Source organism: Salvelinus fontinalis, chromosome 23 (genome assembly GCF_029448725.1).
Source record: "Salvelinus fontinalis isolate EN_2023a chromosome 23, ASM2944872v1, whole genome shotgun sequence".
Lineage (NCBI taxonomy): Eukaryota > Metazoa > Chordata > Actinopteri > Salmoniformes > Salmonidae > Salvelinus > Salvelinus fontinalis.
This window is the reverse complement of record NC_074687.1, coordinates 44,390,749-44,404,003: the sequence shown is the minus strand read 5'-3', so window position 1 is coordinate 44,404,003 and position 13,255 is coordinate 44,390,749. Positions and strand designations below refer to the sequence as shown.

Below are 13,255 nucleotides of genomic sequence, written 5' to 3'. Positions count from 1 at the left end.
TTAAATAAAGGTTAAATAAAAAATTGCCTACTCAAAATTTGTTAAAATCACAATATGTCATTGAAAACACTTATCTTCCCCTATCTTTTTTACTACAAAGCATTGAAAAGCAAAATGTTCCCATGTTGATGTTCGGCTGGTGCTGGAGATACGAAGTTATGATATGAATATGAAGTTGAATAATTGTGTAATCCCCCCCCATTTTTATTTTTTTCTCCATTTAGTTTGGATGCAGAATGACAGACATCACTTTCTGTGTAGAGTCAGCAACACTAACACTTAGCTCACCTGAAGCACTGAAACACTGTCTGCACCTGCCACCTTTTTAGAGTGTGTCGCTTTCTATTTGAACAGCATCAGCATTTTCTGAGAGGTACCTCGGCATGCCATTACGGGACGACAGCAGATATCAGGTGCGTCTGTTTACCGCCTCCCTGCTCTTGTTTGCCGCCATTCTTGTTTAGCTCTTTGAAAGCGCCACGTTCTAGCCTCAAAGACATGCCTCTAGTTTAGCGCCCACAGTTACAGAATGTCACTACCATCAAAGTCAGAGGTACTGAGTTTTTTTCCCCCTTTTCCTTTTTATGATGCTTCCAGAGCACAGAGACTTTGTCACTCATCTCCTACGGTAAATGTGGCGCATTAGCTTATTAAATCGCACTACATTCGTGTTTTGACGAGCTGCTGAAGGGGGTCGTCTGGCTTTCCCAGACTCCCCTAAGGGGTGGACCTGGTGCTGTGTCAAACAGCTGGTTCAGTTACACTGATAAGAAAGACTGAACAGTCAGGACTTCTGGACACACGGTTTATTTATATGACTGCAATTTGTACAGCAAACTAATTGAAATAATCCATTATATCAGAAACAACACAAAACTGTCTCCAACCAATACAGATTGTGCACATTACAGACAAGATCATTTATCACATTATCCATACCTCAGTAATAAAGTACTGTACGTACCATTGAAATATACACAGAGTGTACAAAACATTAAGAACACTTCCCTAATAACGAGTTGCACCCCCCCCACTTTTGCCCTCAGAACAGCTTCAATTCATCGGGGAATGGACTCTACAAGGTGTCGAAAGCATTCCACAGGGATGCTGCATGTTGACTCCAATGCTTCCCACAGTTGTGTCAAATTGGCTGGATGTCATTTGGGAGGTGGACCACTCTTGATTCACACAAGATACTGTTGAGTGTGAAAACCCAGGAGCGTTGCAATTCTTGACACAAACCGGTGCGCCTGGCACCTACTACCGTTCAAAGGTACTTAAATATTTTGTCATCAAACTTCATTTGCCACATGCGCCGAATACAACAAGTTTAGACCTCACCATGAAATGCATACTTACAAGCCCTTAACCAACAGTGCAGTTCAAGAAGAAGAAAATATTTACCAAGTAGACTAAAATAAAAAGTAATAATAAAATGTAACACAATAAGAATAACAATAATACAGGGGGCACCGGTACCAAGTCAGTGTGCAGGGGTACAGGTTGAGGTAACCTCTACATGTAGGTGGGGGCGAAGTGACTTTGCATAGGTAACAAACAAACAGCGTGTTACAGCAGTTTACAAAAGGGTGGGTCAAAGGTGATTTTTATGAATTGTTCAGCAGTCTAATGGCTTGGGGATAGAAGCTGTTGAGGAGCCTTTTGGTCCTAGACTTGGCGCTCTGGTACCGCTTGCCATGCGGTAGCAGAGAAAACAGTCGATAACTTGGGTGACTGGAGTCTCTGACAATTTTATGAGCTTTCCTCTGACACCGCCTATTATATAGGTCCTGGATGGCAGGAAGCTTGGCCCCAGTGATGTACTGGGCCTTTCGCACTACCCTCTGTAGCGTTCAGATGCTGAGCAGTTGCCATACCATGCAGTGATGCAACTGGGCAGGATGCTCTCGATGGTGCAGCTGTATAACCTTTTGAGGATCTGGCGGCACATGCCAAGTCTTTTCAGTCTCCTGAGGGGGAAAATGTTTTGTCGTGCCCTCTTCACGACTGTCTTGGTATGTTTGGACCATGATAGTTCGTTGGTGATGTGGACACAAAGGAACTTGAAACTCTCGACCCGCTCCACTACAGCCTGTTCGGCCCGCCTTTTCCTGTAGTCCACGATCAGCTCCTTTATCTTGCTCACATTGAGGGAGAGGTTGTTGTCCTGGCACCACACTGCCAGTTCACTGACCTCCTCCCTGTAGGCCATCTCATTATTGTCGGTGATCAGGCCTACCACTGTTGTGTCGTCAGCAAACTGAATGATGATGTTGAAGTCGTGTTTGCCATGCAGTCTTGGATGAACAGGGAGTACAGGAGTGGACTAAGTACACACCCCTGAGGGGCCCCAGTGTTAAGGATCAGCATGGCGGACGTGTCGATGCCTACTCTTACCACCTGGGGGAGCCTTCACCTCAGGAAGTCCAGGATCCAGTTGCAGAGGGAGGTGTTTAGTCCCAGGGGCCATAGCTTAGTGATGAGCTTCGTGGGCACTATGGTGTTGAACGCTGAGCTGTAGTCGGGGAACAGCCGGGTGAGAAAGAGCGGTGTGGAGTGCGATGGAGATTGCGTCATCTGTGGATCTGTTGAGGCGGTATGCAAATTGGAGTGGGTCTAGGGTGTCTAGGGGGATGCTGTTGATGTGAGCCATGAACTTTCAAAGCACTTCATGGCTACCGACGTGCTATGGGGAGGAAATCATTTAGTCAGTTTACCTTCGCTTCCTTGGGCACAGGGACTATGGTCGTATGCTTGAAACATGTAGGTATGACAGACTCGGTCAGGGAGAAGTTGACAGTTTAGTGTTCAGTTCAGTGAAGACACTTGACAGTTGGTCCGCTCATGATTTGAGTACACGTCGTGGTAATCCGTCTGGCCCAGCGGCTTTGTGAATGTTGACCTGTTCAAAGGTTTTGTTCACATCGGCTACCGAGAGCGTTATCACACAGTCATCCAGACAGCTGGAGCTCTCGTGGATGCTTCGGTGTTGCTTGCCTCGAAACATGGATTAAAGGCATTTAGCTCGTCTGGTAGGCTCATGTCACTGAGCAGCTAGCGTCTGGGTTTCCCTTTGTTGTCCGTAATAGTTTTCAAGCCCTTCCACATCCGATGAGCGTCAGAGCCGGTGTAGTAGGATTCAATCTTAATCCTGTATTGACGCTTTGCTTGTTTGATGGTTCGCCTGAGGGCATAGCGGAATTTTTTATAAGCGTGTGCATTAGTCTCCTGTAATGTAGCATCCTCGTCATCTAACCACTTCCGTATTGAGCGAGTCACTGGTACTTCCTGCTTTAGTTTTTTCTTGTAAGCAGGAATCGGGTTGATAGAATTGTGGTCAGATTTGCCAAATGGAGGGCGGGGGAGAGCTCTGTATGCATCTCTGTTTGTGGAGTAAAGGTGGTCTAGGATGTTTTGTCTCTGGTTGCACATGTGACATGCTGGTAAAAATTTGGTAAAACTGATTTAAGTTTGCCTGCATTAAAGTCCCTGGCCAGTAGGTAAACCGCTTCTGGGTGAGCATTTTCAGCAGCAACAATATGTACACAATAAGTACACAATAAGTAAAAAAATAAGTTCCACAAAACAAAAAATTGCAAAATTGGTTGGGAGAATGTGAAACATCAGCCATGTTCTTCGGCGTCATCTTCGCCCTCTGTATGGCACACATACACAGTCCTTGTCTCAATTGTCTCAAGGCTTCAAAATATATTTTTACCCGTCTACTCCCCTTCATCAACACTGATTAAAGTGGATGTAACAAGTGACATCAAGAAGGGATTATAGCTTTCACCTGGTCAGTCTGTCATGAAAATAGCAGGTGTTAGTAATGTTTATACACTGAGTGAATATTCATTGTTTTTGATTGAGGACTGAGAATGGACCATTCCGGAACATGCAACACCTCTTGGAAAGCCACTCTGGTGTGTCTTTGGCATTAAAAGGGGTCTAATTATTTATCTGAAAAAGTTAACTTCCCAGGGTTTTGAAATGTCTACGGCAGGTTTTTCCTTGACTTTTTCCTGGGCTTTGCTCCTTAATTTTTTATTTCAATCCTCACAAGCCTCCCAGTCCCTGCCGGTGACAAGCATACCCATAACATGAAACTTTAAAATACAGTGCATTCCATCCACATTACTGGCCTGTACGACAAAGTGAAAAGAACGTCTGCCAACACCTTGTCACGCCCTGACCTTAGTTATCTTTGTTTTCTTTATTATTTTGGTTAGGTCAGGGAGTGACAAGGGTGGTATGTGTGTTTTTGTCTGGTCTAGGGTTTTTGTATGTCTAGGTTGTGTGTGTAGTCTAATTTCTTTCCTTAATGCATTTGAGCCAATCAGTTGTGTTGTGACAAGATAGAGGTGGTACACAGACAATAGCCCTATTTGGTAAAAGACCAAGTCAATATTATGACAAGAAAAGCTCAAATAAGCAAAGAGCAACAACAGTCCATCAATACTTTAAGACATGAAGGTCAGTCAATGCAGAATATTTAAAAAACGGTGAAAGTTTCTTCAAGTGCAGTGGCAAAAATCATCAAGCACTATGATGAAACTGGCTCTCATGAAGGTCGCCACAGGAAAGGAAGACCCAGCGTTACCTCTGCTGCAGAGGTTAAGTTCATTACAGTTACCAGCCTCAGAATTTGCAGCCAAAATAAATGCTACAAAGAGTTCAAGTAACAGACACATCTCAAAATCAACTGTTCAGAGGAGACTGCGTATATCAGGCCTTCATGGTCAAATTGCTGCAAAGAAACCACTTCTAAAGAGATATATGATATATATTTATATATATATAAACATCACTGACATTTTCAACCTCTCCCTGAAAAGTCTGTTATACCTACATGTTTCAAGCAGACTGCCATAGTCCCTGTGCCCAGAAGTGAAGGTAACCTGCCTAAATTACTTCCTCCCTGTATCACTAACGTCGGCCATGAAGTGCTTTGAAATGCTGGTCATGGCTCACATCACAGATATCATCCCGGAAACTCTAGACCCACTCCAATTCGCATACCGCCCCAACAGAATCTCAATCACACTCCACACTGCCCTTTCCCAACTGGACAAAAGGAACACCTACAGTTGGAAGTTTACATACACCTTAGCAAAATAGATTTAAACTCAGTTTTTCAAGATTTCTCACATTTAATCATAGTTAAAATGTCTTAGGTCAATTAGCATCAGCACTTTATTTTAAGAATGTGAAATGTCAGAATAATAGTAGAGAGAATGATTTATTTCATCTTTTATTTCTTTCATCACATTCCCAGTGGGTCAGAAGTTTACATACACTCAATTAGTATTTAGTAGCATTCCCTTTAAATTGTTTAACTTGGGTCAAACGTTTCGTGTAGCTTTCCACAAGCTTCCCATAATAAATTGGGTGAATTTTGGCCCATTCCTCCTGACAGATCTGGTGTAACTGAGTCAGGTTTGTAGGCCTCCTTGATCGCACATGCTTTTTCAGTTCTGCCAGCACATTTTCTAAAGGATTGAGGTCAGGGCTTTGTGATGGCCACTCCAATACCTTGACTTTGTTGTCCTTAAGCCATTTTTCCACAACTTTGGAAGTATGCTTGGGGTCATTGTCCATTTGGAAGACCCATTTGCGACTAACCTCCTGACTGATGTCTTGAGATGTTGCTTCAATATATCCCCATAATTTTCCTGCCTCATGATGCCATCTATTTTGTGAAGTGCACCAGTCCCTCTTGCAGCAAAGCACCCCACAACATGATGCTGCCACCCTTGTGCTTCACGGATGGGATGGTGTTCTTCTGCTTGCAAGCCTCCCCCTTTTTCCTCCAAACATAACGATGGTCATTATGGCCAAACAATGCTATTTTTGTATCATCAGACTAGAGGACATTTCTCCAAAAAGTACAATCTTTCTACCCATGTGCAGTTGCAAACTGTAGTCTGGCTTTTTTATGGCGATTTTGGAGCAGTTGCTTCTTACTTGCTGAGCGGCCTTTCAGTTTATGTCGACATAGGACTCGTTTTGCTGTGGATATAGATACTTTTGTACCTGTTTCCTCCAGCATTTCCACAAGGTCCTTTGCTGTTGTTCTGGGATTGATTTGCACTTTTCTTGCACCAAAGTACGTTCATCTCTAGGAGACAGAACGTGTCTACTTCCTGAGCGGTATGACGGCTGCGTGGTCCCATGGTGTTTATACTAGCGTACTATTGTTTGTACAGATGAACGTGGTACCTTCAGGCATTTGTAAATTGCTCCCAAGGATGAACCAGACTTGTGTGGGTCTACAATCTTTTTCTGATGTCTTGGCTGATTAGTCAACTTTGTGTATGTAAACTTCTGACCCACTGGAATTGTGATACAGTGTATTATAAGTGAAATAATCTGTCTGTAAACAATTGTTTGAAAAATGACTTGTGTCATGCACAAAGTAGATGACCTAACCGACTTGCCAAAACTACAGTTTGTTAACAAGAAATTTGTGGATTGGTTGAAAAATGAGTTTTAATGACTCCAACCTAAGTGTTCGTAAACGTCCGACTACAACTGTATGTGAGAATGCTGTTCATTGACTACAGCTCAGCGTCAATACCATAGAGTCCACAAAGCTTGTCACTAAGCTCAGGACCCTGGGAGTAAACACCTTCCTCTTCAACTGGATCCTGGACTTCCTGACGGGTCACCCTCAGATGGTAAGGGTAAGCAACAACACATCTGCCACGCTGATCCTCAACACTGGGGCCCCTCAGGGGTGCGTGCTTAGTCCCCTGTACTCCCTGTTCACCTACGACTGCTTGGCCAAGCGCGACTCCAACACCATCGATAAGTTTGCTGATAACACAACAGCGATAGGCCTGATCACCGACAACGATGAGACATCCTATAGGGAGGAGGTCAGAGACCTGGCAGTGTGGTGCCAGGACGACAACCTCTCCCTCAACGTAAGCAAGACAAAGGAGATGATCATGAACTACAGGAAAAGGAGGGCTGAACATTCACATCAACGGGCCTGTAGTGGAGTGGGTCGAGAGTTCCAAGTTCCTTAGTGTCCACATCACCAATGAACTATCATGGTCCAAACACACCAAGAAAGTTGTGAATAGGGCACAACAACACATTTTCCTCCTCAGGAGACTGAGAAGGTTTTCCATGGTCCCAGATCCTCAAAACTTTCTACAGCTGCACCATCGAGACTATCCTGACCGCTTGGCATCCGACCGTAAGGCGCTACAGAGGGTAGTGGGTACAGCCCAGTACATCACTGGGGCCAAGCTTATTGCCATCCAGGACCTATATACTAGACAGTGTCAGAGGAAGGCCCAAAATATTGTCAAAGACTCCAGTCACCCAAGTCATAGACTGTTCTCTCTGCTACCGCACAGCAAGCGGTACCGGAGCGCCTTGTCTATGTCCAAAAGGCTCCTTAACAGCTTCTACCCCCTTTGTTTTTATACTGCTGCTACTCACTGTTTATTATCTATGCATAGTCACTTTACCACTACCTACATTTACAAATGACCTTGACTACCTGTGATCTTGCACATTGACTCGGCACCCGTACCCCTGTATATAGCCTTGTCATTGTTATGTTATTGTGTTACTTTATATTTTATTTTTTACTTTACTTTATAAAATATTTTCTTAACTCTATTTATTGAACCTAGTTGTTGGTTAAGGGCTTGTAAGTAAGCATTTCCCAGTGTTCGGGGCATGTGACAAATAACATTTCATTTGATTTGAACCTACTCCACATTTTTTAAGTTAATGAAAAGTATTGATTGTCTTGATCGCTCGCATATGTCTTCCAACTCCAGAGGTAATACTTGGTGGAAGCAGCTTTGGGAGCCTCCGAGACTCATTGTTTATGAGATTCTACCAACTTTGCAGAACTCTTAGGGCAACATACACTACTGTTCAAAATTTCGGGGTCACTTACAAATATCCATGTTTTCCATGAAAACATACATGGAATGAGTTGCAAAGTGAATAGTCAAGACTTTGACAAGGTTATAAATAATATTTTTTTAATTAAAATAATGTGTGCTTCAAACTTTGCTTTCGTCAAAGAATCCTCCATTTGCAGCAATTACAGCCTTGCAGACCTTTGGCATTCTAGTTGTCAATTTCTTGAGGTAATCTGAAGAGATTTCACCCCATGCTTTCTGAAGCACCTCCAACAAGTTGGATTGGCTTGATGGGCACTTCTTACGTATCATACGGTCAAGCTGCTCCCACAACAACTCAATAGGGTTGACTGTGCTGGCCACTCCATTATAGACAGAATACCAGCTGACTGCTTCTTCCGTAAATAGTTCTTGCATAGTTTGGAGCTGTGCTTTGGGTCATTGTCCTGTTGTAGGAGGAAATTGGCTCCAATTAATCGCCGTCCACGGGGTATGGCATGGCGTTGCAAAATGGAGTGATAGCCTTCATTCTTCAAGATCCATTTTACCCTGTACAAATCTCCCACTTTACCACCACCAACGCACCCCCACACCATCACATTGCTCCACCATGCTTGACAGATGGCGTCAAGCTCTCCTCCAGCATCTTTTCATTTATTGTTTTATTTATTTCGCCCAAAAAGTAGATTTCTTTGCTGTGTTGTTTTGCAGTATTACTTAACAGGCTTGTTGCAAACAGAACAGATCATTTGAAGTGGATATTTTTTAACACAGCCTTCACTTTGTAATACATGCCAATAATGTTGATTGAACGCACTGTATTTTCAAGTTTTAAGCTTGCAAAATCATGTTATGGGTTTTCTTGTCACTTGCAGGGACTGGGTAGTTTGTGACGATTAAAGTACAAATGAAAGGAGCATTACCCAGGTACAAAGTTAAAGAAAAACCTGTCGTAGTCTTTTGAAAACCCTGGGGAGTTTTCTTTTTCAGCGGAACAATTACACCCATTACACAATCACACCCAAAGACACACCAGAGTGGCTTTCAAAGAGATGTTGAGTGTTCCTGAATGGTCCGTTCTCAGTCTGCAATCAAAAACAATGTATATAGACTGAGTGTACAAAACATTTTAGAACTGCTCTTTCCATGACATAGACTGAACAGGTGAATCCAGGTGAAGCTATAATCCCTTCTTGATGTCACTTGTTAAATCCCCTTCAATCAGTGTAGATGAAGGGGAGGAAACGGGTTAAATATGAATTTTGAAGCCTTGAGACAATTTAGACATGGATTGTGTATGTGTGCCTTTCTGAGGGTGAATAGGCAAAACAAACTATGTAAGTGCCTTTGAAGAGGGTATGGTAGTAGGTGCCACGCGCACCGGTGTCAAGAACTAAAACACTGCTGGGTTTTTCACATTCAACAGAATCCTGTGAATCCTGTGAATTCCTGTGGATTCACAGCTCCAATCAAGATGTGTTGGTCATTAATGAGACGTGGTTAAGGAAGAGTGTTTTGAATACTGATGTTAACCTTTCTAGTTATAACCTTTTTCGGCAAGATAGATCTTCCAAAGGAGGGGGAGTGGCAATCTTTACCAAGGATCACCCATTACCCATTGTCCTCGGGTATTCCAGTACCATCTTCTCACGATCTCCTCTCTTGGTCACTCATGCTTGCTCGTTTTCTGCCTTGTGCCTTTTTTCTCTCCTCTGACCCTTCTAGTCCCTCATCCACCTCCTTTCATCTAATTGGAGTTAGGTTATGGGAAGGCCGTGCTGTACCACGTTACCTTCAGTGCTCGGTTGTCTCCACCAAGTCTGTCACCAAACAATTTGATTATCCGGTTTTAAGCATTAAACTTTCAAATAGCTATTTTTTGACTGTTGCTGGGTGCTATAGTCCTCCATCAGCACCAGCCTGTACCCTAAGCTCTCTCCTGGCCCCTTACACTAAGTCTGAATTTGTCCTGCTAGGTGACCTAAACTGGGACATGCTTAAACCACCTGACTAAGTCCCAAAGCAATGGGACTCCCTAAATATTTCTCTGATTATTACCAATCCCACAAGGTATGACTCCAAATACCCAGAAAAGGCTACTCTCCTTGACGTTATCCTCACAAATATTCCTGATAGGTATCAGTCTGGTGTTTTCTGTAATGACCTTGGTGATCACTGTTTTACAGCCTGTGTTCGTAATGGCTGCTCAGGGAAATGACTTGTCCTGATTTGTCATAGACCCTTGCTAAAAAACGTTATTGAGCAAGCCTTCTTTCATGAACTGGCCTCTGTAAAATGGTATAGAATCAGCTTGATCCCCTTTGTCGAAAAAGCTTGGACCTTTTTTAAAATATTTTCAGTGGTATTGTTAACAAACACGCCCCCATAAAGAAAATTTGAATTAAAAACAGGTTCCGCCCCTGGTTCGACCGTGATCTTGCAGAGTTACTCCTTCTCAATAATTGCATGTGGCGAAAGTCTCAGCACACGCATACTCAGGCTGACTGGCTGTCGTTCAGGCAAATGAGAAATAAGTGCACTCAGGCTATCCAGAAGGCCAAAGTTAGTTTCTTTAAGGAGCAGTTATGACTCTATGGGTCTAACCCCAAGAAGTTCTGGAAAACGGTTAAAGACCTGGAGAATAAACCCTCCTCCTCACAGCTGCCCATGTCCCTTAATGTTGATGATAGGGTTGTTACTGACAAGAAGCACATGGCTGAGCTCTTTAGTCACCACTTCATTAAGTCAGGATTCCTATTTGACTCAGCCATGCCTCCTTGCCCGTCCAACATTTCTTCATCTCCCAACTCTACTAATGCTACTATCCCCGATGCTTTTCCTCTTTTTCCCCTGCCCCACTACAAAGTTTCTCCCTGCAGGCAGTCACTGAGTCCGAGGTGCAAATGGAGCTCCTTAAGCTTGACCCAAAAAAAAACATCTGGGTCAGATGGTTTAGACCCTTTCTTCTTTAAGGTTGCTGCCCCTATCATCACCAAGACTATCTCCAACCTTTTAACCTGTCTCTCCTTTCTGGGGAGGTTCCCATTGCTTGGAAGGCAGCCACGGTTCGTCCTTTATTTAAAGGGGGAGATCAAGCTGATCCTGACTGTTATAGACCTATTTCTATTTTGCCCTGTTTATCAAAAGTGTTGGAAAAACTTGTCAATAATCAACTGACTGGCTTTCTTGATGTCTATAGTATTCTCTTGTGTATGCAATCTGGTTTCCGCTCAGGTTATGGATGTGTCACTGCAACCTTAAAGGTCTTCAATGATGTCATTGCCTTTGATTCTAAGAAATATTGTGCTGCTATTTTTATTGACTTGGCCAAAGCTTTTGATATGGTAGACCATTCCATTCTTGTGGGCCAGCTAAGGAGTATTGTTGTCTCTGAGGGGTCTTTGGCCTGGTTTGCTAACTACCTCTCTCAAAGAGTGCAGTTTATAAAGTTAGAATATCTGCTGTCTCAGCCACTGCCTGCCACCAAGGGAATACCCCAAGGCTGGATCCTAGGCCCCACGCTCTTCTCAATTTACATCAACAACATAGCTCAGGCAGTAGGAAGCTCTCTCATCCATTTATATGCAGATGATACAGTCTTATTCTCAGCTTGGACCCTCCCTGAATTTTGTATTAAATGCTCTACAACAAAGCTTTCTCACCAGGCTCTGTCGGAGCCGGCCGCGACCCAGAGACCGTTGGGGTGGCACACAATTGGCCCAGCGTCGTCCAGGTTAGGGGAGGGTTTGGTTGGCAGGGATGTCCTTGTCCCATCGCGCACTAGCAACTCCTGTGACGGGCCAGGCGCAGTGCACGCTGACACGATCGCCAGGTGCACGGTGTTTCCACCGACACGTTGCACATTGGTGTGGCTGACTTCCGGGTTAAGTGGGCATTGTGCCAAGAAGCAGTGCGGCTTGGTTTGATTGTATTCAGGGGACGCACGGCTCTCGACCTTCGCCTCTCCTGAGTCTGTACGGAAGTTGCAGCGATGAGACAAGATTGTAACTACCAATTGGATACCACGAAATTTGGGAGAAAAACGGGGCAAAAAAAGATATAAAAAAGCGTTCTCTACCCTTAACCTTGTTCTTAACACCTCCAAAACAAAGGTCATGTGGTTTGGTAAGAAGAATGCCCTTCTCTCCACAGGTGTGATTACTACCTCTGAGGGTTTAGAGCTTGAGGTAGTCACCTCATTCAAGTACTTGGGAGTATGGCTAAACGGTGCACTGTCCTTCTCTCAGCACACATCAAAGCTGCAGGCTAAAGTTAAATCTAGACTTGGTTTCCTCTATCGTAATCACTCCTCTTTCACCCCAGCTGCCAAACTAACCCTGATTCAGATGGCCATCCTACCCATGCTAGATTATGGAGACGTAATTTATAGATCGGCAGGTCAGGGTGCTCTCGAGCGGCCAGATGTTCTTTACCATTCGGCCATCAGATTTGCCACCAATGCTCCTTATAGGACACATCACTGCACTCTATACGCTTCTGTAAACTGGTCATCTCTGTATACCCGTCGCAAGACACACTGGTTGATGCTTATTTATAAAACCCTTTAAGGCCTCACCCAACTCTATCTGAGATAGCTACTGCAGCCCTCATCCTCCACATACAACACCTGTTCTGTCAGTCACATTCTGTAAAAGGTCCCCAAAGCACACACGTCCCTGGGTCACTCCGCTTTTCAATTCGCTGCAGCTAGCGACTGGAACGAGCTGCAACAAACACTCAAACTGGACATTTTTATCTCAATCTCTTCATTTAATAACTCAATCATGGACATTCTTATTGACAGTTGTGGCTGCTTTGTATGATGTATTGTTGTCTCTACCTTCTTGCCCTTTGTGCTGCTGTCTGTGCCCAATAATGTGCCCAATAATGTTTGCACCATGTTTGTTGCTACCATGCTGTGTTGTCATGTGTTGCTGCCTTGCTATGCTGTTGTCTTAGGTCTCTCTTTATGTAGTAGTGTGTTGACTCTCTTGTTGTGTGTTTGTGTTTTATGTGTGTTTTATCCTATATTTATATTTTATTCATTTTTTGTATTTTTAATCCCAGCCCCCGTCCCTGCAGGAGGCCTTTTGCCTTTTGGTAGGCCGTCATTGTAAATAAGAATTTGTTCTTAACTGACTTGCCTAGTTAAATAAAGGTTAAATAAAAATAAAATCAAGAATGGTCCACCACCCAAAGGTCATCCAGCCAACATGACACAACTGTGGAAGCATTGGAGTTGACATGGGCCAGCATCCCTGTGGAATGCTTTCAACACATTGTAGAATCCATGCCCCGACGAATTGAGGCTGTTCTGAGTGCTAAAGCGTAGGTGGAACTCAATATTAGAAATGTGTTCTTAATGT

The 13,255-nt window shown here is 43.7% G+C and overlaps 1 protein-coding gene across 3 annotated transcripts in view; it reads left to right on the top strand.

Moving 5' to 3' along the window:
- LOC129821387 (inactive dipeptidyl peptidase 10-like) overlaps positions 1 to 13,255 on the top strand; it is a 314,370-nt gene that overhangs the window by 293,391 nt on the left and 7,724 nt on the right. For 2 of the 3 annotated variants that reach the window (XM_055879015.1, XM_055879016.1), the window contains exon 23: positions 355 to 413. In XM_055879015.1, the coding sequence (XP_055734990.1) occupies positions 355 to 413 (59 nt within the window). Of the gene's footprint in view, positions 1 to 354; positions 414 to 1,046; positions 1,263 to 13,255 lie in introns of those variants that run through there. The other variant, XM_055879017.1, reaches the window with a different exon arrangement.